We start from the raw sequence: 26,429 nt of genomic DNA, 5'->3' as shown, positions 1-26,429 counted from the left end.
GGGTCAACCGGTGTCGTCTGATCAAAAAAACACGCTATCTGCCCCGTGAAGATTTTGTGCTAGTCACTATGTTGAGAGGCACGCTCAGCGTACACTTATCGGGTGCCTGCAGCCACATTACGCAATCCATTTAGCCGTGAATCTCACGCACAGCCAAGTGTAACAAGATCTCGTCGCTGCTCTGCTCTTCACGACCACACTCGCCCGGAACCCAAATAAGAAAACACGGCATTCAATTTCCCTCGGAAGCCTTTACGCAGGTGAGTTCGCGTAGAGCCATCCCAGCGGCAAACGAGACCGGCCCGGTTTCTGCCGTTCTCTTGCGGGCAGCAGCAGTCAAACTCGTTTTCGGGCTCGCTCTGCTAAAACTACCGCGCGTGATTGCGACGTTCATGCACGCAGCGATGGGTGTTCGCATCATTTCGAGCGTGCTGGTCATCGCCCTGTTGGACCGCTGCTTGGTGGCTAGTGCAGACGTCTCGACCTGCTTGGACGCTCGGAACCACAAGAGCGAGCCTGGTCCGGAATCCAACCTCTACGGTCATGTAAGTTCGCCGCTTAGGAGTGTAAGCGCTTCGATCTCAATCGAGCGCGCAAACGGCGCTTCGAGTCACGTGTATGCTGCAAAGCGCGCGCGCAAGACCGACGAAAGCGCGCGTTTGAAACGCAGCGAGGGACTGGTTGATCGCATTACAATAGTAAGAGGACACTGTAGTAAGAGCTCAGCTGCGCATGTGTGGTTCTTAGTAAACTCAGCATGTATTGGAAAGGAAGCAAAAAAATGCGCATCATTTCATTCAATCATCGCCGCACCTGGACGTCCTGCTGCTTAGCGGTGCGATTATTCAAGTAATATGTGAACCAAAACATTGTATCAGTACTTTGGCTTCATTTATTTTGCAGGTAGTGGGTGCATATAATATAAAATAACAAACGAATGGGAACACGCAAGAAACAGCGAATTAATCACAAAATGCGTATGAAGATACGATATTAGGCTGATACTACTCATAGGTGTTCATCGTACCTGAATTTGAATGAGTTATATCTTGGCATACAAAATACTTAAGTCGCCGTACTCACTAATGAATCGACAAACTCAGATCGAGCCGTGAGTATGAGTGCTATTTTTGCGAGTCTGAGTCCGAGGGAGTCCAGTGAAGAAAACTTTCGCCGGTGTGTGTGCAAGTGAGTTCAGCCCCGGTCGTCAGTCCAAAGCGCTAAATATATTTCTTGCGTTGCACTCTTTTTGTCGACCTATACGATATCAGGCCATCTTCAGCGTTACTATCAGTCTTACCTGGATTCACTACTATACTCGCGTCTACTCACACGCATTCAAAATCGGGGTCATTCATGCACCATTTCATTATTTATTTGATCAGAGGCGCGAATCACGTAGGTGTGCCTTAACACCCCCTGCTAACTATTGCAAGGAAGTTCTTGATAAAGGTGTCTGATATTGTCATATTACCAGAAAAATGACCTTAATGGTTTGCGAGCACTCATAGCTCGCATTCGGAAGTACTGTGTCAAACGGTGGCAAAGAAGCACCGATTACCCAAGGGCGAACGTTGTATAAGGGTTAAAGAGCATTGACACCATGGTCGAAAAAGCTAAATCTAGGCTAACGGACTCACGAGTCTACTCACCCAGACTCAAATTTAACTGTGGTCTGTGCGCGTCGGGGTGAGTATAGTGTTTTGGCGAGTTTGAGACCGAGCGAGTCCAGTTGGAGAAAATTTTTGTGAGTGTGAACCCGGCTCAGGAAGATTTTCGTGAGTCAAAGATGTTTTTCATGAGAGTCTGAGGGAGCTCCACGAGTTTTGCCGACCTGTGTACAAAAGTAATAAAATCTGTACAGTCAAATCAATTGTCAATCAAATATTTGATATTTGTGCAAGCTGGAACAAAACAAGCTATGATCTGAAATGGAAACGACGTCGGAGGGAAAATGCTTCCAGTCGTTGGGAGAGCGAGGGACTAAAAAATAAAGATGTTTATTTATTTACTTACATTACCGGTATACTCTCATTCGAGAGCGTGGCAGTACAATGATTTTCACAAAGCTTTTAACGTTACTAACCCTTTATATACCAGCGTCAGCGCTAGTTAACAAAACATATCGGAGCAGTGGCATCAAGCTATAGCCATCGCACGCCTTAAAAATAGATTTGAAATGTTGGTATTACTTTTGCATGTCATAAAGACGGCTATATGTGCTGTGAAAAAACAGCGGCACATAGGCACGGAATAACGGCGTTCTTCTCAAGTCGGCCGTATAGGTGTATGCCAACATTTTTCGTTTCCCAAAAATTCCGGCGTCAGCGTGGGCGTCGTCGGTTGTGACGGAAAAAAATAATCATTTTGCCGGCCAGGAACCGTGCGGATTTAAAAGGAAATTTCTAAAATATAAATTCTAATTTGTGTACCATAAAGATGAAAGAAAACCAGATTAAACAAAAATTGCAAAAATATTAAGAATAGGCAAGTAAGCAAATACCGATAAAAATAATGAAGTGGAGTTGGAAGATGACATGTACAGTAATTTTGCGGGAAAGATATTTTAAATTAATTGACACGTTGACTCATCACCTCCACAAATACAATTAAGGGAAGCTGCGATACCAACTCTGTTCAAATAAAGAATAAGTTGTGGAGTTTGACGACGCAATCTCGAGATTACGACTTCGATTGCTGGTGTTAGACATATTTTGCAATTTCAATGGCGATTCAAGTGCTGAAACTGTAACGTGTTTGTTAATGGCGGCGTGAGAAATTCGTCCAACAACACTTTCCTTCTTAATTTTGCACCTGTCATGAATTTAGATACCGGTAATACATGCATAGCCCGCTACAATTGTCTAGAGGTTAAGGGGCTTAATTGCCGACCCTAATGTCGCAGGGTCGAATCCCGGCCGCGACGGCCGTCTTTCGATGGCAGCGAAACGGCAGAGGTCTGTGCACTTAGGTTTAGGCGCAAATTAAAAGAACTCTAAAGTCAAATAACAATTTACGTCAGATTGAAAGCTTAATGCATGATATCTAAAACGCCAATATTATCAACAACAGTGCCATACTTAGTGCACAAGAACACAATCGCCGCAGCAGGACATGTTCAAAATGATCCCGATGACATCAGACGGACAGCCTACAAATAATCACTAGTAATCGATCAACTGCACTAAATAAAGAGCCTTCCGTGCATCAAGAGACGCAATAAAATGCTGCTTGTTCGTTTGTTTGACTCGTGCAAAAAAAGAACCGCCAGATGTTACTATGGGGAATGGCGCAAGTTATTCAAAAATTCAATTTTTGCGTGGTTACACTGGACAGGTAATGCCATCTAGCGAGGCGCCGTTGAAAAAAACAACAAAGAAACGTCTGCAATCTCGAAGCCAATGGCGGGAAATTGACCAATAGCCGTTGTTGCTGCTGTGGCTTTCGCTGCTTTCGGTCTGCTGCTACTAGCGCAGTAAAGCCGGACAACGTTGGGCACCGCAACAGTGACGTCAGTTGGTCTGGTCGGTCCGCTTCTTGAGGCGGGTTATTTGAAGTGCGCTAACTCGATGCGGACCACCAAAACAAGTTTTTATTTCAAAATAGGCCCTTTCTTGGCACAAAAGTAACGCTACAAGGTTTCTGGACCGCTATTTCAACAATCAACGTCGACCTAATAGTTGCCTTTAGTGTCCCTTTAAAGAGCGTCAGATGGCCGAAATTTTCGAAGCCCTCCACTAAGGCGTCCTTAATGATCGTATCGCGGTTTTGAGCCGTGAAATCCCAATAATTATACACAAATAAGCAGGCTAGGCATGACTATTCTCCGACCTTCGTCTTATACGCCGGCCAAGCGCGAGGGCCCATATGCTCCGTTGTCCCTCTCTACACCATTACACACGGCCATGACTGCGACGGCTGCCGAAATTTCCTTTGGAGTGCGGCCTTGGCTCTTGAAAGCCGGTCGGTGACGAGCACGCTGCGACTTGCTTTCGGGATCTGCCAGAATTAGGCATCCCCTGGTGGGCGACACGGACTGCTGGACCGCGGCGGCGGGTTTTGGCAGTGTCGCGGAGACGATGGCGAACGCTGCATGCTTGGATGAGGGTGCCGGAACAGTATCCGCAGAAACACCGGGGATGATAGGGCTTCTCGGTGCTTCTTTTACGATTCGTCAATAAAGTCAGATACATCAGGAACTTGTTATTCTTTCAAGTTTCATATGTCTTTCTCTCTAAGTGATTATGATAAGGAAAAGTAGAGAAAAGTGCCGCCCGTAACTGCTTTCAATTAGATGACACCTCAACAGGTCGGCACAGGGGATGGGGTAGTGGGAACGGAAGGGATAGGCAAGGAAAAAGCAAAAGAAGAAGAGGAACAAAAATGGCAGTATATCCACGGGGTGAATGATGGAGAGTGGGGCGAAGCATCCGTCCGTCCATTCGTTCGTGCTTCCGTCCATGCGTCCGTCTGTGTGACCGTCCGTGCGTCCATCTGCCTGTCCGTGCGTGCATCTGTTCGTGCGTCCGTCCATGCATCTGTTCGTGCGTCCGTCCACGCATCCGCCCCTGCGTTCATCCGTCCGTGTAGCCATCCGCGCGTCCGTCCATGCATCTGTCTGTGTGTCCATTCGTCCGTCTATTCAACACTCCAAGTACCACCATCTCGCATCTTTTCATCATGTATTCCGCATATGCACCGCCATCCAGCGGACATTCCATCCTTAGGACTAAACGAGAGGTGGCACACGCACACTTTCTTACGGCTTGCGCTTTGTGTCTGCTCCCCACCTTAACCACCTCTAGTTCATGGTATATACTAGTTCACTGTATTCATAGCACTGCGGCCCAACGCTCGCTAAACCTTTCTAAAACCAAGGAGGCTACGCCCAGCGCGTATAACGTAGCAACCCTTTCTTGTCAGATAGTGCTCAATGTACATGCCAATGGCTGCTAATGGGGAATGAGAGACAGGAGAATTCGGCTTTTAGTTAACGCGCGTGCTACGAATTTTTTATTGTTCAACAACGCACACGAATAATCTCCCACCGGCACCACCTTGCAGGTCAAAGCGTAAGACATGTTACGCACTACTACGAGAAACGAACGGGTGCCGCTTTAAGGATCTTCGCGCCTGAAAAAAAAAAAAAAAAGTCGCATTCGATCGGCCTCACACAGCGCACGCCCGAAGAGCCGCGAGAACCCGCAAACGACCGGAAAAACCGCCGAGAATACCGGGGAAAATATATCCGCCGAAAAAGAAGATGATGAGCCGATAAGGCGCATCAAAGGACGGGAGTGCACTAAACACTCCCCTGGGCACGTAGCCCAAGCACGGGAAGGGGAAAAAAGGTTCAGTTCAACTAAAGAAAAGTTCAGTTGAACTTGCAGGTAAAAGTCCCGATGGATTTGGACTTGATGTGGTAATCCTGTCGCCTTGATTCTCAGGGACGATGTCCTCGTGCGCAGCGAGAGCCACGGCACACGGACCGCAGAAACCGCCGGCAGGAACACAATCACTGCTCGAATTGCCGCCACAAGTGCGTTAATCACCGCGTCCTTCGAGTCGACGTCGGGAACCGCGATATCCAGAGGAAAGGATGATGGGGTGTTGGCTGTCGTAGAGGCAGGAGGCGCACTGGTAGCAGGGCGAGGGGCGGATGCCAACGCCGATCGGTCACCACCGGCGACAGCGTCTCATAAAGAGCGGCCCTCCAGGACAGCCGTGCTGCCACGCTTGTCGATGTTGTTGACGGCGGTCCTGGCCTTCTCCAGCGCTTGGCGGCTTATCACGGGGCCATCTGAAGAGGCGATGATGACGGCGGCCTTGCACGGAATCTGCCATGAAGGGCAGCACGGCTCGTTAGCCGGATGGGTGCCGCTGCAGTTCATGCAGCGAGGGCGCTCCGCAGGGCATGGTGCTTTCGCGTGGCTACCGCCGCAGCGGAGGCAGCGTTGGTCACGCGAGCAGGTCGCCGTGGCGTGGCCGAAGCGGCCGCAACGGACGCACTGTAGGGGCCGCCCCAGGCGCGGATGGACCGGCCTGCGCAGCTTGAGAAGGAAAACCTCCGGTGGTACGGTGATCCCCTCAAAGGTGATGGTGGTACACCTGCCACCGCGTAAACACGAGACAACCAGAACGGCCGAATCGATGTTGGCCGCGATGTCGGCGGCGTCCAAGTCCTTATCGACTCCGTAGACGATGCCCTACAGGTGTCGTACTCGATAAGCTTGGACGTTGATGGAGCAAGCCTTCTGTACTCCATGAAGCTGCGAAGGGTCTGCCTCAGGGGTGACAACCACGGCAACAAGGTTGCGTTCACGCAGACGGGTGGCGGCGAATCCAGACAGAAACGCCGTTATGGCATCCCGAGACGCGGCGAGGAAGTTTGTTTTCTTCGCTACCGGTCTGTAGATCATAGTGCCGCCGCCTTTCTTCACGATTGTGTGGGAGGCAGGGTCTGTTGGCTCGGGCACCAAGGTCCTGTAGACTTCGGCGGTCAGCAGGGGAGATGTAGTCGGTGAGAGGGCGAAGAGGGGCAGAACGTCTTCTTCTTTCGGGTCACTCGTTTCCGTTGTTGCAGGAGACGAGACCGGTGTGTAGTGCTCCCAGGAGAAGCTTGAAACTGGCGAAGTATCCGTGTCGATTCCAGTTGAGTCAGCTCGGGTGTTGACTCCCGTGAGCTTCGAGGGGGCTCTCGTGTACCGTCTTTCCTCCTTGCGCTCAGTCTTTTTCAGCTTGGAAGATGCTGCCGCGGTCGTCAGCTCCTGCTGTTCGGCGTGAGCGGCCGATGCAGATGCGTGCTCCTGTTGGGCCTCTTGTGCCGCCTTTTCGTGTTGCGCACGAGTGCGCGGTGAAGTTGCAGTTGCTTTACCTTTGTGCTGTTCTTGAGGGAGCGCCTCGACTTTCTGCCTCCGACGTTCGCCTAACAGGATTGTAAAGATCCGCTTACGAGTGCGGTGGGCGTCCTCAGAATCGTACTTCATGGTACTGAGCTCTGCGTCGAGCTTCTCCAAGGCCTGGGAGACCTCCATAGGTAGCTCTTAAAAGGGCTGCGCACACGGAGGCGCGAAGTAGTGGCGAAAAAAAAAAAAGTCCGACGAGGGCACAGAAAAAAAACGTCCTCTCGTTTTGAAAGCCGACGAGTGTTCATATGTCGGTGCGCTCGCATACATGAACGATGGACATACTATTTGGCCTTAACTGCATGAATTGCTCGATCGGCGCGCATAGCGTTCGTCAGAAGGGTCAACAAGTGGGCGTATACGAGGCTGTGAGAAAGGGGTTGGCATGTCGATACTTTCGTGTATACGTCACGGCGCTTCAAATATACCAGACAGTCACCGCCGTTTGCGTGGAATCGAAGGAAACCTTACACCACGCCACCTGTCCACATGACGTCATCGATGCATAGATAATGGCTGCCATGCATGGGCAAGAGCTTTCGCCTTAACTCGCTGCATTCCCTGGCTAGAGCAGCACACAGAACAGTGCTCACTGATTCGCAGACTAACCAACATGTCTGGTTGTATACGCAGCGCTGGACGATATGCCGGAGCATGTACCGCGTGAATCTTGGCGTGAGAAACTCGATCGAGCCGCCGCCATGGCTCGATCATGTTTCCCTGCAGGCGTTTCGTGTCTACGGATGGGTTTGAATGTCCTTTGTGTTTTGCACCTTTAGAAGATAAACGGACAGTGTTACGGCATACGCATACGAAATAAAACGGTTGCGTTGTTGCGTTCAATGTTTCATGGCCTTATTAATTTACGTCGCGATATACAAAAACAGGAATTCGAACATCGGTTAATAGCCCAAGATGGCGTCGCCCAGATGTCTTATGGAAAATTGTCTATAGATTAACGAATGAAGAGCACATGCCCAGAACTGCTGAGCCGTGTTGAAGGCATAGGTCGGCGAACTCGCTCATGAATCTACTCACTCGACCTCAGATCGAGCCGCGAGTGAGTCCGGTCGAAGAAACTTTTCGTCAGCGGTTGTCCGCGTGAGTCCAGGTCAGGATAATTTTGGCGAATCTGAGTCCGAGTGAGTCCAATGCGCAACATATATATCTTGAGTGAGACTGAGTGATTCGACGTTTTTTTTTTGTTTTGTCAACCTAGGGTTTAAGGCGCATTTTTAAAGTGTTAAACATCACCGCGAGCTCGCAACACAGTTTTCTCTTGACCTAAATCATTTAAGGAATTGCCACTATGCGCACGAAATGAAAAATTAAAATTGATTCACTGAAATACGCAGAAAACACTTCTGCGCGTCTGGAGCTTCTGCGATATGCCGATGCATCGCCACGCTTTGCATGACGCTCTCTTCTATCGGTGTGATGCAGGTTTCTTGTTGCTGATTTGTTTTTCTCCCGGGCTGAGCCTCAGAGAGTTTTGTTAATAAGGACAAAGCCGTTCGGTTTCCAAGAAACACACAAAAAGTTTAATTGAAAAGTAAAAAGGCAAAGATTCCTCACAAAACAAAACACTTAATAAACAGTTGACTGGACATGACGAAACACATCTGTAAACACCCAACAAGAACGTTCAAAGTCAGTAACTAAACCTAACGTTCGAAAGGGGCTGAGTGATGGGAGTAGCGCAAGAGTATCGGTGCAGTCTCACCCACAAGTTGGTTTTCGGCGGTGATGAGAAACCGGAACGCCGTGACTCCTGCGTCAGTGCGTGGGCTGGACGAGGACGAGGGAACGCTGGCTGCTGGCGACACGTCGAAAAGCCCTACCAAATCGTGATGGTTTCGGCTTGAGGAGCGTGGACACGTCGGAGACGGGAGAACGCAGGCTGGTGGCGACGCGTCCGGGAACTAGGGTCGACCTAGTCAAGCAGCTGGGCGCACAGCTCGGGCCCGGAGCCCGACGGCTGTAGCTCGCCTGCCGGAACCGAAGTCCGCAGGCTCTGGAAAGGAGTTCAGGACCGGATGGCCACGGTCCTTTGGAGCGGGAACCCGACAGCAGGAGGCCCCGGCCGGTGGAAGTCCTGTAGGCTCGGGTCCGGAACCCAACGGCCCATCTTCAGCGCCCGGTCCGGTGACGACCTTCCGCTTGCACTGCCTGCCTCGAATTCCCCTTGCTCTGGTCTGCTCAGGCTCCTGCTTCAGCTCTGGCCCACTTGTCTCGTTCTCATTGGAGATACTGCTGTCTCGTGGTGTCAAGCCATTGGGCCTTGAAATCTCCGTGTTCGCTGCCCATTGGATGTTTTACCTTTTGTTTACTTCACGTCCTGCCACGCATCCTCGTGCTCGACGCTCTTTAACGTCGTCATTCTTGTTTAAGCAGCCCCGCACGTGCACTCTGGTATTTCTCCTTTTGTTTTTTTTTTTCCGTGACGCGCACTTTTCGAAGGCGCGCACTTTGAACGCGCACCACACATCACATACGCCCCCCTTTCATTCAAGTTTTTTTTTTTAGAAAAAAAAACTGCCGATGAGTGCGCGTTCTGCACTACGTCACAATTACACCACATATTTGCACCACGCAGTTCAACACATCACACCGATGGCACCACACTGCTTCTTCGTTGACATGTCTCACGTCGAAACACCGAGTCCACAGAACGTAACATTCAACCAACAACAATAAGAAAAGTTTTTTTTTTTTCGAGAAGAAAAAAAAACTGCCGTTGAGTGCACGTTTCGCACTGCACCACAATTTACCCACATATGTCCGCCACACAGTTCACTGCATTGCCCAAAGGTCCACATTCACTAACCTCAAAATACGCAAGAAGTGAGAAAAAGTATGGACACATCTAGCGGATTGTGAAAATCCCCAAATTAGTAGTACACCACCCCTTTTTTTTTTATCATATATACCCTATCATCTCAAAAACTATACATCATGTTAATGTTACATTGCATGTAACTTCTTCAAATATTTACAAGCAACACCCTTCCATGGTCCGCAAGCAAGATCCAAAAGAAACCAGCGGGAAATCGAATTTGACGCTTAAGTTATAGCGTCCCATACAAGACGTTTAACTGCTCTAACCATTTGACAAGAGTAAGGAATCGGAAGCCAGTGGAAGAATTCTCGACCGTAAGCTCGTATGAACCTAAAGCTGTGTATCACCAGGTTCCCAACCTCGAAATCACAAGCATACACGCTGGAATGTCTGTATGCCAGTCGGAGGCGTTGCCTCCAGGCGCACCAGTACAACCACGCCTGAATCATTTCATCCTTCCCACGAACGCCTTGCTTGAGCTCGTAAGCCGCTAATCGTTGAGACATCTTAACAGAAGCGACCTCTTCAACCGAAGATGCCAAAGAGCACCAGTCGGCGTCCTTCCTCGTACAATAACCTGCTGGACCATTACTGCCTTCTGGTTCACTTTCCATCCCTTCAGCTTTCTGTATTGCTTGTTCATCAATACTTTCAACCCTTCTGCCTGGGTCATCGTGATTACCCTCATTGTCACATATAGCTGACCTACATTGCAACTCTACTCTCTGTTCTTCAACAAGTGCTTTTGCATTTTGCTCCAATATTCTTCTAAAAGCATCATCTACAATTTCCCGAGAACACAAGCCATCTCTCTGTATGGGCAAGTTATAATCATGGTGAAAAACCATGTCCGTAGCGTCTGTTGCTATCTCCAGTGGCCCAAAACAATAGGTAGCTGCTACATCAGAGCTTTCATTATGGCATTCGCCGGCATTACCTAGGAGACCTTTTATTGCTCCTTCAGCGGAGCTATTCAGAGGCAATCCTACCTCTGAATAAAGTGCGCTTGACCTCTCACAGGTTTCAAAATACCCTTTACTCTGAATGGAACGTTCTTGTTCCATGCTCACGAAGCATTCCTGCGCTTCACTAAGCTTATCGAGTCTCCTAGTCTTTTGACTGTTTACCTCCCTGTCATACTCTTTCAGAGTTTCTTTCTCTAGCGAAAGGTCATGACGAGGTACAGGGTCAGTCTCACGTAAATTCAAATCGCTCCCGATGTAACTGCTTTCAGAGCACACCTCATCCACTGGTTGACTACTCTGGCTCTCAGACCACGTATATTCAGCGTTTTCCCTCTCAAGCCACTGCTGCAAATCCTCATATTCTAGTTCCAACAGTCTCTTCTTTTCGCGCATCTCTATCTCGAGCAGCCTTTTCTTTTCACGCATTTCTAGCTCAAGCTGCTCCTTCTTAGCGCGTGTCTCTCGCTCGAGCTTCTCTCTCCTAGCCCGTGTTTCTCGCTCGAACTCCTCTCTCTTAGCGTGTGTTTGCAATGCAATCTGCTGCTTTTTAGCGTCACATATCGCAGCCCGTTCCTCACGCTCCCTCTCCATCCGCTCCGCGTACCATACTCTAAACTCCGCTCCCGTCAGTCCCATTTTATCCGCCAACTCAATTAACTCCCACGTGTTCGTCATCGTGTTAACCGCGTCAAAAAAATCTACTGGAAAAACAAACGACTTTGTCCTGTCGCGGACGCCAATTTGTGATGCAGGTTTCTTGTTGCTGATTTGTTTTTCTCCCGGGCTGAGCCTCAGAGAGTTTTGTTAATAAGGACAAAGCCGTTCGGTTTCCAAGAAACACACAAAAAGTTTAATTGAAAAGTAAAAAGGCAAAGATTCCTCACAAAACAAAACACTTAATAAACAGTTGACTGGACATGACGAAACACATCTGTAAACACCCAACAAGAACGTTCAAAGTCAGTAACTAAACCTAACGTTCGAAAGGGGCTGAGTGATGGGAGTAGCGCAAGAGTATCGGTGCAGTCTCACCCACAAGTTGGTTTTCGGCGGTGATGAGAAACCGGAACGCCGTGACTCCTGCGTCAGTGCGTGGGCTGGACGAGGACGAGGGAACGCTGGCTGCTGGCGACACGTCGAAAAGCCCTACCAAATCGTGATGGTTTCGGCTTGAGGAGCGTGGACACGTCGGAGACGGGAGAACGCAGGCTGGTGGCGACGCGTCCGGGAACTAGGGTCGACCTAGTCAAGCAGCTGGGCGCACAGCTCGGGCCCGGAGCCCGACGGCTGTAGCTCGCCTGCCGGAACCGAAGTCCGCAGGCTCTGGAAAGGAGTTCAGGACCGGATGGCCACGGTCCTTTGGAGCGGGAACCCGACAGCAGGAGGCCCCGGCCGGTGGAAGTCCTGTAGGCTCGGGTCCGGAACCCAACGGCCCATCTTCAGCGCCCGGTCCGGTGACGACCTTCCGCTTGCACTGCCTGCCTCGAATTCCCCTTGCTCTGGTCTGCTCAGGCTCCTGCTTCAGCTCTGGCCCACTTGTCTCGTTCTCATTGGAGATACTGCTGTCTCGTGGTGTCAAGCCATTGGGCCTTGAAATCTCCGTGTTCGCTGCCCATTGGATGTTTTACCTTTTGTTTACTTCACGTCCTGCCACGCATCCTCGTGCTCGACGCTCTTTAACGTCGTCATTCTTGTTTAAGCAGCCCCGCACGTGCACTCTGGTATTTCTCCTTTTGTTTTTTTTTTTTCCGTGACGCGCACTTTTCGAAGGCGCGCACTTTGAACGCGCACCACACATCACAATCGGACACCATACAGCCCTGGCGCGCTCATTTTACGGGTGTGTGTGGTACGGATCCTCTCAATTTGTTCAAGCAGGCAATGTTACTCTAGCGCACAGCGATTATATAATTAGAATTCGTGTGATGGTTCGAGATTGTACTTATGAGCCTCCCCGCTCCGCGAGGACCGGCGAGTGCTGTTCAGGCTAATAGGGAGCCTTCATGTGCGCGCGTCTCCGTGCAGGGTAACTTTCTGGTGTGCCTGTGGTGAACGTTTTTCGTAGCAAGGATTCTTGCTATCCGTGTCCACGTATGTAAAGCGCGGCACGAATTCTTTGCACGCGCAGTGCACGCCATGGAAGGACCACGCGTGTTGCACAGACCAGACCACGCACGACGTGCATCACAAGGACATGTATAGCATGTCGTTGGACTTCTGCGAGGAGCAGACCAACGTGAAGATGTCCAGCGCCTGCCGGGAGCACTTCCGCAAGGACCTCTGCTTCTACGAGTGCGAGCCCAACATCGGACCCTGGATCGTCAAGGCGAGTGGCGGTTGAAAAGTTGTGGGGTAGTGCCTATATAGATTAGTCATTTAAAAAAATCCACTTGAAAACAAGCTATGTAGGCCTCTTGACGTGCATCCGGAATGTATTAGTACCTATAGTTGAATCGTGCGCGGTTGCAGAGAACATGGTTTCATCCAGGCGCCGACATGGCTTACTAGCTACGGTGCATAGACTATAGTGAGCCGAAAGATACGTATTCCGGCCGCGGGGGCCGTATAAACACTCATTTTCTCGGATCTATAGATGCACGTCAGAGAACACACATGGTGGTTAAAAATATTCCGGCGTGCTTCACAGCCTTATCGCTACATAACAGGTATCTTTCTCGGTATATTTCATACATAAACACGCTTGTAACATATATACGTGCTCCATTCTGAACCATGCCCACGGAGCAGGTGGAGCGCAAGATAGGAAACGAGCGCTTCTTCGAGGTCCCGCTGTGCTACAGCGACTGTGTCGCGTGGTGGGAAGACTGCAAGTACGATTACGCCTGCACCCCCAACTGGCCGAGGGGGTTCAAGTTTTACGGAGGTAAGTGAACTGACGTGTTCCGGGAGTTCAGTTGCGTTGTCAAACGCTGTTATCTACTCTGTTATGTATAGAGACCTACATAATCCCACCTTGCTACTCCACGGTGCACACTTAAGCCTTGACCGCGCGCGCTGAATAACTACCAAAACGGCGAAAAGCAATGGCGTACGAACTTCTTCAGTACCACACCCCTTCAGTGTGCCGAGCAAGGATGACACGACAGGCGGCGAGATCTGTACCGGTTTTGTCGAGCTGCTACAAAGATTGTAGGCTTTCCTGGAAGCGGCACAAGCACCACCGTTTCTTTCTCACCTCCTTTTAAAAGAAATCGATTTAAACGATGTACGCCGGGATTTCCTTCAACCGCGATTTTTCAGTCGACGTCAAAAAGACCGCTTCCCGAGCTAAAGTAGAAAAAGAAAATGGCTGCAGATCTACGAAGTGAATGCCAAGATGGAGCGAAGCCAGGTCCTAAGGTCCATATATAATGCCTACGTTGATGTCGCCGACTAGTATAACGGACGGACAGGACACGGTCTATTTTCAAACCATATGCACGCTACGAATGCTTTGTGTACGGTATATGTAACACCCGTGTTTTGGTCCGACGGGGGATCGAGCTACGACGGCGACTACGGACATCGCGAGAGCCTAAGGAGCTTTGCTCCTAAAAAAGAACCCTCTCGTGATGGAACGTAATAAAAACTAACCCACCGAGCTATAACCGGCACGGAATGTGCCGGTTATAGCTTGGTGCATGCAACCTGCACGGCGGATCCCACTTGTTTTCTTTGCGCAGGCAAAAACCATTGCCCCAAGGGCGCAAGGTGCGTTACCTTCGAGGAGATGTACAAGGGCCCGACGGACTTTTGCAGCAAGGTAGGTACACCGCCGTAGTTCCGCCGGTCGCAGCAGTACGTGATAACACAAACGCATCGGCGAATATGTGCACGCAGCGACAGGTGAAATGGCGCTGCGTGCCAGGAAACAAAAAGCGCACATACACAACACGCGAACTTGAGAGAGAATGCTTGGCAAGCACACTTTACTTCTGGTATAGTCAAGATCCTTGATGATGTGGCGCACACCCACGCTGGGGGATTGGTTGGTTGGTTCCTCAACACCTTGGCGCAACCCACCTAGGGGGATAGGTCATGAATGGGACGGTGCCTTGCTTTTCAAATTATTTCACTTCTTGAAAGAGAGGGTTGGATTACTTAGGTAATATAGGTAATAATAAAAAGGTGTTAAATTTCTAAAAAAAACCTTGAAAAGAAAACATATAAACATACAAAAAATTATACATAAAACAACTGAAGTTACTTATTATTAGCATTCCATTTTTTTAGATTCTCGTAAGAAATTTGTAACAGCGGTAAAAACGCTCCTGTGGCTGAATCCAAATGCGACTGCGCCAAATGAAAGAATCACCGGAAGTGTCAAGTTTAAGCCCAACTTTCGTAGGGGTTCTTCTAGTAGATTTTTCCTTTGAGTTTTGAATTTTCGGCATGACAAAAAGAAGTGCTCCTAAGATTCCCTCTCATTATAATAAAGGCACAAAGGCAACTATGCCAGACCCGACCTGTGAAGGTAAAAGTTCAATGAGGAGACTCGACAACGCAGCCTGGTAATCACTATTTCTTCCTTTCTTGATTAACACCACTTGTTCTTCCAAGGGAACTTTAGCTGTGGAAAGTCTGATACAAACAAAGGGGATTTTTCAAAGTTATTGGCCGTTGTGCGTTTTTCAAAGCGTGCTGCTGTGATATATTCCGAAGTAGGCAAAATAGGTAAAACAGGACAATCAACGGAAGATACAGCTAGTGCATCTCCATGCTCATTCAGAGCTAAACCTCTATGGCCTGGTACCCAAACTAGTTGGACGAGTCGCACATGTGTAGGAATGAGCGAGTAGAAAGTTTCTAAGGTACGCGAAAAATTTGGTGAGCTTAAGGCAGTACAGACCGAGAGACAGTCTGTTAGAACAATAACCGCTGATAGATCTTGCGGCACTTTACGCAATGCAAGGACTATTGCCAGTAGTTCAGCTTGGTAAATAGGTGTAAAGTCGGGTAATCGAATTGAAAAAGCCCAATGTAGAGAGGATGATACGATTCCTACGCCAGCCTTCTCTTCATAAACTGAAGCGTCAGCCGCTATCACAATGGATGTTTCTAGATTGGCCAAATGATCTTCCAAAATGCCATTTATATACTGATATGGTAAATTTTTTGCATTCTTGGGATATATATCGTCAAATTCTATCCTAATTGCATCTACAGTGTTGAGCACAAGTGTTTCCCAAAGGTTAACTTATAAGGGCTCCAAAAGTTTCTGAGTAAATATTACTTGAGGATACCTTAATTTAGGCCATTGGTGGTTGAAGAATGAGGTCTGCTGGTTAATGAACACATACTGTGCCCTCCGCTGAGGTGATGCATAGATTCTAAGGAATGTAGATTCCGCCAATTAAGAACACTTCCTTGTTTTTTTTTCCGCGGAGGCTTCAGAAGAGCTGGTTTTTTTTTTGCCATTGCGGAAACATGACTCAATTCGTCAGAAATTATGAAACTACTGCCGTTAAAAAAAGTGTTGCACGCATATGCAAATGTGATGGCTTGCTTCACAAGTAAATGATTTTTTTACATTGTTAAATTAAGACACACAAGATTATGACAATGAAGTGGTCACTTGGATCTGCTTGTACCTTCAAAGAGAAAAGTTGGCTGCTGCAGAGACATCTCTTTTTCACTACTGTATTGCACATTTCTTACTCAGTAGTCGACTATGCGAGACAAGCATTTACATTATATATATATATATAATTTATACCAGATCTGAAAAATAAACGTACGCCAACATACACGTTTAGTCTTCATTGAGAGGGCGAAAATGAAATCGTATATACCCAAGCTAAAATTTGATCATGCCTTCGCAGGTGTGGGACCACTCCTGGAAAGTGGTGCCAGACCGCGTGCCCTGCATGCACATGTGGTTCAACAACACCAGTGGTGGGAACCCAAACAGGGCCATTGCTGAGTTCTACTACCAACGAGGAAAGCGAGGACAGGGCTCCGCTGAATTGCCCAACGCTGCCGACCACGTCGCATCCGCAGTGACCGCTCAGCTCGTCTTGTTGCTGGCAACTTCGACGGCTGCAATGTTCGCATGGATCGACGTGTTTCATTGTTGTTGAGCCGATTCACCGGATCTATCATCGTATTGGTACATGTGTGGGAGCTGGGTCATAATTATAAACGCGAAATCATTCCACAACATGCCTGTGAGACATCATAGATCCGGGATCGAGAGCCCGTACTCTGCATCCAATACAGAGTATTGGCGAGCGATGCGATAAGCGCGTGGCCGGAAACACGAAAGCCTCCCTTTGGTACGCAGTTACACAAGTCAACTACGCAGAATGCACAGTAGAAGTACAAATTCGTTTTTTTTTTTGCCTGGCCAGGATGCAGGATACGTTGCACACACATTATACACACACTCATTGAGGTGAACTCACCATAGCTTTTTGCGAAATGATGTCCTGGCTATGCGCCTGTGCTGCTAGAATTGTTCCTTATCACCTATTCTGTATTTTGTATGTTTAGAGACCTATGGTTTGTTTGTCCGCACATGTCTAAATAGCTACTTCGGCGAAGGCAGCTAATTTTACAATAAATAAAGCTTTCAAACAGCTACTGATGCCTTCACTGGTGCGTTATGAAGCCCTCCACTCCCCCTGGTAGCTGTTCATGAACGCTTGCATAACCTTACGACACATTTTTTGTCAACTGCACAGACATACTCAAGTCGTACAAGTACAGCACTGCCACCACAGGCCCGCAGCTGGGGGAGGTAGAGTGTGCAACCCTAGTGTGCAACCCTCCTAATATATTTAGCTATGTGCAAGTAAGTACAGGCGCATACCTAGAGCTAGTTAGCTTGGCCAGCTTGTCTTGGCGTCGTTGTCATTTAGCTCATATGGATATTGTGTCAAGAAAAGTGAGCCCTTAAATTTAGACTTATTCCCTTGCATGGAAAAGGAAATGCACCAAGAACTCGGAAGAACACAAGAACGCCCGTGTGAGCGGGATGCTTTACAGTATGTAATAAATTACATGCATCATCCACGAGATGGCCTGCTCACCTTCTCGTGCCGGGAAAGCTTAGCATGCTAAAATCGAGGACGCAGGTTTGATTCCAGGCTACAGTGACCACATACATTTAGATGGGAACCAAATGCCATAACGCTACTCAGACTTAGGTGGCCAGGTGGTCAAAACACCAGGTGGTCACACGTACCTTCAATCTCGCCTCGCAGCATGTTTGCGCAGGAAACACTTGTTAAACGTGAAAGAAAATAGACAAAGTTACTCTCACTTGGCCGTCTCCATTACTTCTGATGCAATGCTTTGCAAAAGCAAAGCTGACCGAAAGCAGATAAAGTCCTCGAAAAGCCATGCGAATTGGTTTCAGTACTCCATTATGGTGGTCGACCGGTAGCAAATGAGGGTGTGATGTCATGTCTATGCGTTTTGTTGTCACTAATGACGTACTTCTAAATTCGAAATTCGCTAACCATGCCTAAAGACTCTTTCCAATGTTTACCTTCAAAAGCCCCATTATTATAAAATGTTTCATTGGCAAAATTGGCATAACTAGTCCTATTTAAAGTACTTGGAGTAGGAATAATCTGCCACTTTTGTTAAGAATAAAGAACTAGTTTCTGCATATACTAAAAAAGAAATCGATGTATACAGTGCAGGGGAGCATGCAACATAGCGAGTCTTTGGCTTCCCTCGGTTTACAAGAATGACCATGACTTGGTGCCAAACACAACCACAAGTCAGACACATATTGCATCTAAACATAGAAAACGTGAATACTAGTAGTAGACAAGGACTCTTTAGAGCGCCGTCTGTTTCTTTTCTTCCGAGTGACAACTGCAACAAGCACTCCAAGCCTTTTCTTCATAAATTTATTTGTATGTATACCTGTATACATGTACATACAATATATATATCTGTCTGTATAATCCTCAGTCAGATCTCAATTTCATTTTTTTTTTCGCATTTGGGGGTTCTGCAAGACTTCAACATATTGCCAAAAGTAAAACAAAGGAGCAATGATGTAATACTGCAGGTGTAACCCTCCTCAATAAAATGTAAAAGGATGTTTGCATAATTAACATACAATCACAATTCACAGTGCATTGATGATAAAAACAACCTTGTCTAGCAGCAAAGCGAATGTGCTCGTTAGTAATACACAATGGGAATGGGTAAGCCAGTGATGAATAAACACAAAACGCTATATATATCACAAAGTCCTCGCTGGGAATTTAGTCTACAGCTGAGAACTTGTCAACACCTCGCCAACAGAGGAGAGGGAGGGAACGTAGAGGCAACAATGAAAAAACATTTTGGCGGTGATGCCACATAGTAGAGCACAAAACAAACTAGCACCTTAAGAACACAAGTCAAGACATTAGTACTTCTTTTATCGCGCATGAAACATGCACAGATGTGTGTGGTGTGTGTGTACATTACTACAAGTTTCATGTGCATCGCCATTGCTCATACTAAAGAAAAGGAATTCGAAGGTGCATCTATCCGCAAGTGTGTGATACTCCTTGTACTGTATGTTACAGCATCCAGACTATGCATTCGTACCATGATCAACAGCATGCAAGATGTTAGAATGCTTGCCCCACAAGAAACAACGCGAGCTTTCAAGTAACAATTGCAGAAGCAAGTACGCGGCTGTCTTTGGGAAGTTTTTTTTTTTTCTCTCCTTCTTCTTCTTTCAGCATGTAATCAAGTGGTGTAGGCACATCAAGCATTAGCATAGTTGCTAGAAATTGTAAAGAATAAAAGCAAAGAATGCACAGCCTAGAGATGCACAAACTCGTGCAACAGAACGTGAGTTATGCAAAAAATTTACTCTGGGGAATGAGAGGAAAGGAGGGGGTGACGAGATTTCTGCTACAGTGAGGTCAAAATGTTTCGGGCCCCCCTCTCTCTGTACATGGGTTCTTTGTTTGAGCTAAGCGCACAGTTACCGCTTTTTTTTGCACATTCACAGCTTGAAACCGAACAAGTCGTGTCAAGAAGCTCGGTGAAACAAAGAATGCTTCCTCTACTCCAGACGTTCAAGGCAGACAAGGGTGATAACAGCAACAGTAAAGAATCAGTCTTGTCATGACACGCAGTTTACACTTGCTATAGAAGCTGCACTAACGAAACCGCAGTTTGCAAAGTACAGTATTGACTACTGCTATGCAAGTTCGTTTGCGGATTACTTTTGGCAGCAGTGGCCTAAGGAACTACCACGACGCACATGGTTTAACAGAGCGCCTTGAAGTACATAATGAGTTCTGGCAGCCTGTTTTTTTTTTTTTTGCACTTACATTTCCTCAAGGACCATTCAAAAAGTAGGCAAGCCAAACATGGCCTGGTGGTTAAAAAAAAATAAGTTTGTGCACTTTTAAAACTTCAGTACATTCCGATAGGCAAATCCTCGGAGTTGTACACAAAAGCAGGTGACAATGTGCTTGGGAGTACAAGCTCGCTGTGGTAAAATTGCCGAGCTAAAAAGAATTTCACAACAGAAAGGTTAGCTGTTCAATTAGTCAATGTCAGTCTGGTCTAACAAAAATATGCAACGTGCAATACAAAACATCCCACCAAGCTTCAAGCTTGGGCTCGTTCACATTATACTGGCCTTTGACCATAATAGGGAAATTGGAGAAAATTGAAATATTCAGCCTGTTTTCCTTGACAACCTCTGATATGCAACATTTGTACTTTTTACACAAACTAGTTCTCCAAACTTGAGACGTAAAGGGTAGCTGGAAATGAGCCCGATTTGACAGCCTCAGCATTAAGGAAGCTTTTTTTCTACAAGAGTGAGCAATGAACACTTTATCATTTTCTGTGCTTGCCAAAATGTACGGAGGTCTCCTACCATACCCTTTGAATGGTCCCTTCGAAAGCAAAGCGCTGTATAAGAGGCTTACAAGAAAAGAACAATTTGGAAAGCTAAAACAAGCCAAATGCAGCAATCAAATGGCACAACGATGCAGTAACCCCCTCCTTTGGCAAGTCATGTCAGCAAACGCCTTCTTCTTGCATTCAAGGGTGTGGGGCAGGTGTTTGTATACTTTACGCATCCATTCGTAAAGTTTATGTACATTGTTTTGCGACCTGTGCAGTGCTTAAAGCAATGCTTTGCGTGACATCTCTGCGCCGTCAGCGCAACACGCCTTCTTCCAGACCGTGCACGATGAACTAAAAATGGAGCAAAGTAACAGGGAGTTGGGATGTGTGAAACATGAAAGTGAAACAACTGTGAAAAGCATGCTTGTTTTCAGTAGCAGCACTAGAGAGAACACACTAAAAAGAAATCAATGTGGAAACAACAACAAGAACAATAAAAAAAGAACTTAAGGGTACTGCCTGCCCTCTTCTGCTACAGACATACACGTATAGGCGTTTACTAAGTTCCTTTGAGGCAATCTGCCAGATATGACAATAAAAATTCGAGAAACACTACACCACTGTCATGGCTTTCCTCTAGGTAAAGAAACTGTGCACCCGACAATCCAGCTGCCAAAAGCACTCAATAAAAATAGAATGCAAAAATTATCAACATCTTTCAGAATGTCGCTACCAGCCACAAGGAAAGACATGACAGTAATCTCTTTCATGCCGAGAGGACCTGCGGTTTTGTAAGCTCGTATTGTTTTATAACAACCTCTATGTTTTCTTCAGCAGTTTCCGCCTAAATAAGGACGTACCTGAGCATGTTTAGTCTACATGTCATTTTTGCAATTTGCAAGCTAGCTTCCTCCCACACCATGCCAAGCACAAAGAGCTATTACGTTCATAATTTGTCAATATTCACACAGTGTCTAGCACTGTAACTGAAAATGTAAAAATATGCGCCTAACCTTCACCCAGAAACACGACAATTCTGCTGTGTTGCATTGTCTTTTTGCACTGTTGGCTATGTGGGCAAGAAACGAGCAACAGTACACACAGGCTGTTCAGGCCCTGTTGCTGTTTTGCAAGAAGTGGGCATAGAAAAGAAAGCAGGCAAAGCAAGACGCAGGTTACAGACAAGAGGGAAGCTAGTGTCTGACAGACAAGAGTGACAATATAATACAAAAGGATGCACCAAAAAGTAAAAAAAAGAAACGTGGAGACTCAAGGATGCAGTCATGGCTCTCGGTGCCACGGTGACTTTGTAGCAGGTGATGGCTCACTCGATGTGTTGCGCAACACCGCCCTCACCCAGCGTCAGTGTTCTTGCTGCACACGCGCGCACATTCACACACCTCAGTCATTCACGGTGAACGCTGTCGATCGATTGGAAAAAGAAAAATGCCTCCTGCATCTGGCTCACGTGCATAAAACCTCCCTTTTCTCCACATTCTGCGATGGAGAATCCACGGGCTGAACTTTTTTTTTTCTTCTCTTCCCTCATGAAAACCACTTTTTCCACGAACAAGAAAAATTAATGGGAAAATAAAAGAGGTTCCCCTTCGCCCGTGTTTAGAGCATCGTCTCAAGAAGGTTGCCACGTTCTCACAGCTTCTCTTTCGCCGTTACCCATGCTGACGATCCGCCATTAATGTCGATCACGTGCTTGACCTTCTTGTAAATCTCCTCCGGCGTGTCTCCTTGGATTATAGCTGAAAGAGGCGGCGAAAAATGTGAACTGTTGCTTGCATGTGCAAATTATGCAAGTGGCTAAGCACAAGACAGTTGGGGAGGTATGTGTCTGTGAAAGCACACAGCGACAAGATACGGCGGTGAATATTTTAAAGACATAAACTGCAACAAACAACCTCATACACCAGCCTTAGAACTGCTCACATTTGCTGTTCAGAAGCCCCGACAGTAGCAACATAATACAGATATAGATGGATAGATGGATGGATGAACTATATCTGGTTCTTCGGATCGTGCTTTAGCACGTTGCGGGCTGCTCCCTTGTCGGAACAGAAAGACCAAGTCTCTCTGCTGTGTCGCGGGCCCGGTAGACTGCCCATAACTGATACAAAGCGAAAAAAATAGAGCCATTTAAGATAGCCCCTAGCGGTACAGCTGTATTACCAACATGAGTAACAAAACCAGGTCCAAACAACATAAAAGTTAATAGGAAAGTGGATAACAGGTGCTTAAACCAGTAATGAAAGGTTTACAAGAAATGCTGTTTTTTACCTTTACATCACACTGTACCATATGCACAAGTATGTTTTGCTATAACTATATCACCAATATAACAGAATTATCCAAGCTTGCACATACATGATTGTGCATCAATCAGTCCCATGCAAAACATTGTTCATGTAAGCTAACATTTAAAAAAAACTTTTTTTGTTGTTACTGTCTTTCTGATTTCTGGCAGTACCCTTTGTAATTCATTAAAATCTTGAGGGTACTGATAAGGAACATGCCTGTAAAACAAATATTTAGGATAAACAATTTAAATTGTGGTGTTTTATACATCAATACCAAAGTACAATTAAGGGACACCCCATAATTGGGGCTTCCCTTTTAATTTTGACCACCCGGAGTCCTTTAAAGACACTCGTAAAAGTTTTAGCGTTTTGTCCCAAGAATTATTCAGAGACCGATTTGAGCTCTCTCCGTAAACTGTGTAATTTATGACAATGCTTTAAAATTGCGAATCGCTGCAGATCAGTGCAGATTGTTCCGACTCGGCCAAAAGCATTTTTAACTGCCCATTCACAGTGCGACATTCTCAGGCCACTTGACGAGGCCAGAGCACGTCAGCAGCCACATCACCGGGGCTGCTGATCCGATTGGCTGTCATGGGCTATAGAAAGTGTGGAGGTAAGATCGGACGATATGGTGGTGGCACCTGTCTGAGCAGATATGAACCACTCTGCGATCTTTGTTTCTGTTGCCAGATGTCGTGCGCGCTGCCGGGCGCACTACGTGATGGCCTCCGAGACTGCGCGCGCAACCTGTTAGTGTGCTATCTCGAAGGTCTCAACTGGTAAGTGCTCAAATCGTCGAGCGCACTCATGAGAGCTCTGCGATTGCAAGCGGTGCCTGCGGGCCTCATGAGTTGAGGAGGCCAGGCAGGGGCGAGAAGAAGGGTATGATATAATTGTCCGTAGTGACCTTGGTACACGTCGTGTCACTAAGTTTGCGGTGCGAATGGTTTCATGATGCTCTAGTCTAAACACTGACAAAACTTCAAAAAACGTTTCAGGGTCCCTTTGACATAAAAATGTTTCTAAAACACATTGTTTTTTTTCTTTTTGCATTTCTTTATATCCATCAAAATGTGGTTGCTATGGCTGGACCATTAAGCAAAATAATAGTGCAACAACAAACATACCTGTGAAATATTCAGCAAATTCCTGCTCAAGCTTTGCTGCTCGCTCAAAAGTTTTTCGTGCCTGTTCATCTGTTATCCTTTTGTTCATTTCCCTGGAAGAAGATATCACAAAGTCAACCAATGCTTTTGTTAATATTGCTGTCAAATTAAATTCAAAAGAAACATTCTTTTTTTTCGACTGCTAGGCATCAGAGTAGGCTAAAGGGACACTAAAGAGAAAAATTATTTTTCTTGTAGGAGTAAATTGTCATTTCACGATTCCGAAAAGATAACTCTTAACAGCAAGAAGACATTTCGTAAGCACTACAAAGCAAAAGAAAAAATTACAGCTAGCGACACCACCTTGAAGTTCCTGTGCCAGATTGCTGTAACGTCACAGATTTTGATGTCATCTAGTAGGGCCTACATAAATACTATGGCCATTGTGAGAAACACACGAAAAAAGACTTGTTTGAAATTCTTTGTGCCACACTGATACTTATGTGCTGAAGTTTTGGAACAAAATTAAAAACAAGCTCACATCCTCATTGCCTTTACTAATCATGATCCTATCACGGCAAAAATGAATGACAAGCGAGTTCTCAAAGAATAATATATCCACCTAAACCAACTTGATGTTTCTCTTTTAGTGTCTTTTCACAATTCATCTGAAAGCTTAATGACTTGCCAATTAAACTAGCACATGAAGCTGGTGATGGACTGTGCTATTATTTGTACCTGCAAATAAATAACAAATATAAAACATTCTTTCTTCTCACTTCTAAGTGCAACTCACATGCATTCAGATATGAATGTGTACATTGCCCAGACTAATGAGAAATCCTACACTTGTGCCAAAACAGTATGTTCCGACTGCACTCCAAATGTTCGTGATGCAATTGCAAAGCGCATTTCTGTCTTGCAATCACTATAACTAACATAATGCAGTAAACTGATTTTGACATGACCTTACACCCCCTTATGAGTGCAATGATTGATAGTTCCAATGCTGCAAATTTACCACAGTAAACTTGCGCTCAGTGCCTTGCAAGAGACTTGACGTTTTTTTACCACTGCTGAGCAATTTACTAAAGGCATATACCTTTATTGTTAATTTAAGTACCACTTAAAAACAAATTAATGTGGCACCATAGCTACAAAAAGTGACCTAATAAATAAGTTATATGGTCACTGTCAGTGTTCTTTATTTGAGGAATAGAATAGTCCACCATCCACACTGTTGTTAGCTTGGGGAAATAATGACTCCCTGTATGTTTCTGATAACCACGGTTCTCGAGGCATCTTCTAGTTTATTCATGTAAACTGTGTAGTCAAACATAGCATATACTAACCAAAATGCTGTTAAGTGAAGGTGTCACGTGGGTTCATATGTTTAAAGACGTGCAAAGGAGGGTACAGTTTTTTTTTTTGCTGCCTCGAACTATGAAAATTAACCAGCTCACCTAGTCTTACATCCCTTTGCATGTGACGTGACCGTTTTATGATGGCAATTTAGGCCATGTTAGGCGAATTCAGGTTGCAGCTTTTTGCACACATATGAATTTATAATTTAAAGCAAGCAAATAACTTGTTTGCTCACAATAGTTATTTGTTAAAAGTTCACCGACCTAAATTATGGTTTTGCACATACATTCTGATGGTACAAACAGTGGTATGAAATAGTAGCGGAGGTTTTGCCATGAGGGTTTCCCACTGGTGAAAATGCTGCTGAATGGTGGAAAATTTCATCTAGATTGCAATGAACACACTGCTAGAACTAACCAAAGATTTTTTTCATTGGCATTATATAAATGAATGTATAGCTACACAGCACTTTGAACACTGAGAAGCAATCTCATCAACAAGACTTATGCCATGGGCAATGTCTTGGCAGAATCTTAAATCATATCGCATATTTGAATGGCCCGATACGCATTGGAGACGAAACGTGATGGCAAACATTTCCGAGCGCCATTACACATGATTTGGCCACAAAGTAGGTCGTGGAGCAGTCGTAATGTTTGCACAGTGAAGCAGGTATGAAGAAATAGCTAGGGGATTTTGTTTTCCATATTCAGGACAGCAAACTTACATTATTGACTCGACTGACTTTGGCTTGATGAAGATGGCGATGGGTTCGAGGCCAGCCACTTGAAGCCTTTTGATTGCATTGCCACTTACGTCTAGAATGCAATGTTTTCCCTATGTGAACAAAGAAAAGAAAAAAAAAAGTGAAGCCAGAACTCTTATTAGACAACGTAACTCGTAACATAAGCATAAAATCAAACGAAATATCCTTATAAAGTTGGCTGCTTCGCCAAAAAGCTGTAGAAGGCAAATAATGCAAAACAAAGCAAAGAATGTGTGCATGGACCAGGAAATGAGCATCAACAAAAGAAAAACAAACATAAGACTAAAAAAAACACTTGTGGACAATAATTACACAATTTGCAGATGTTTTTAGGTGATGTTTCATGCAA

General features: G+C 46.1%; 2 protein-coding genes across 6 annotated transcripts in view; one reads left to right on the top strand and one right to left on the bottom strand.

Annotated features, from left to right (window-relative positions):
- The first annotated feature begins 4 nt into the window (after positions 1 to 4).
- On the top strand, positions 5 to 17,291 carry LOC142804870 (folate receptor gamma-like). The gene is made up of 6 exons (XM_075891147.1): positions 5 to 260; positions 403 to 545; positions 12,838 to 13,035; positions 13,458 to 13,593; positions 14,393 to 14,472; positions 16,532 to 17,291. Exons 2-6 carry the CDS (start codon positions 405 to 407, stop codon positions 16,787 to 16,789), a joined length of 813 nt encoding a protein of 270 aa, XP_075747262.1. The 5' UTR covers positions 5 to 260; positions 403 to 404; the 3' UTR covers positions 16,790 to 17,291.
- A 1,263-nt stretch (positions 17,292 to 18,554) lies between these two features.
- dlg1 (MAGUK family member discs large 1) overlaps positions 18,555 to 26,429 on the bottom strand; it is a 327,017-nt gene continuing 319,142 nt past the window's right edge. For all 5 annotated transcript variants that reach the window (XM_075891144.1, XM_075891142.1, XM_075891145.1 and 2 more), the window contains 3 exons: positions 26,042 to 26,151; positions 23,971 to 24,062; positions 18,555 to 22,288 (listed from right to left, as the gene is read on the bottom strand). In XM_075891144.1, the coding sequence (XP_075747259.1) occupies positions 22,182 to 22,288; positions 23,971 to 24,062; positions 26,042 to 26,151 (309 nt within the window). In that variant the 3' untranslated portion in view covers positions 18,555 to 22,181. The remainder of the gene's footprint in view (positions 22,289 to 23,970; positions 24,063 to 26,041; positions 26,152 to 26,429) is intronic.

This window comes from Rhipicephalus microplus, chromosome 1 (assembly GCF_043290135.1).
Source record: "Rhipicephalus microplus isolate Deutch F79 chromosome 1, USDA_Rmic, whole genome shotgun sequence".
Classification (NCBI taxonomy): Eukaryota; Metazoa; Arthropoda; class Arachnida; order Ixodida; family Ixodidae; genus Rhipicephalus; species Rhipicephalus microplus.
This window is presented reverse-complemented; position numbering and strand designations above follow the sequence as displayed.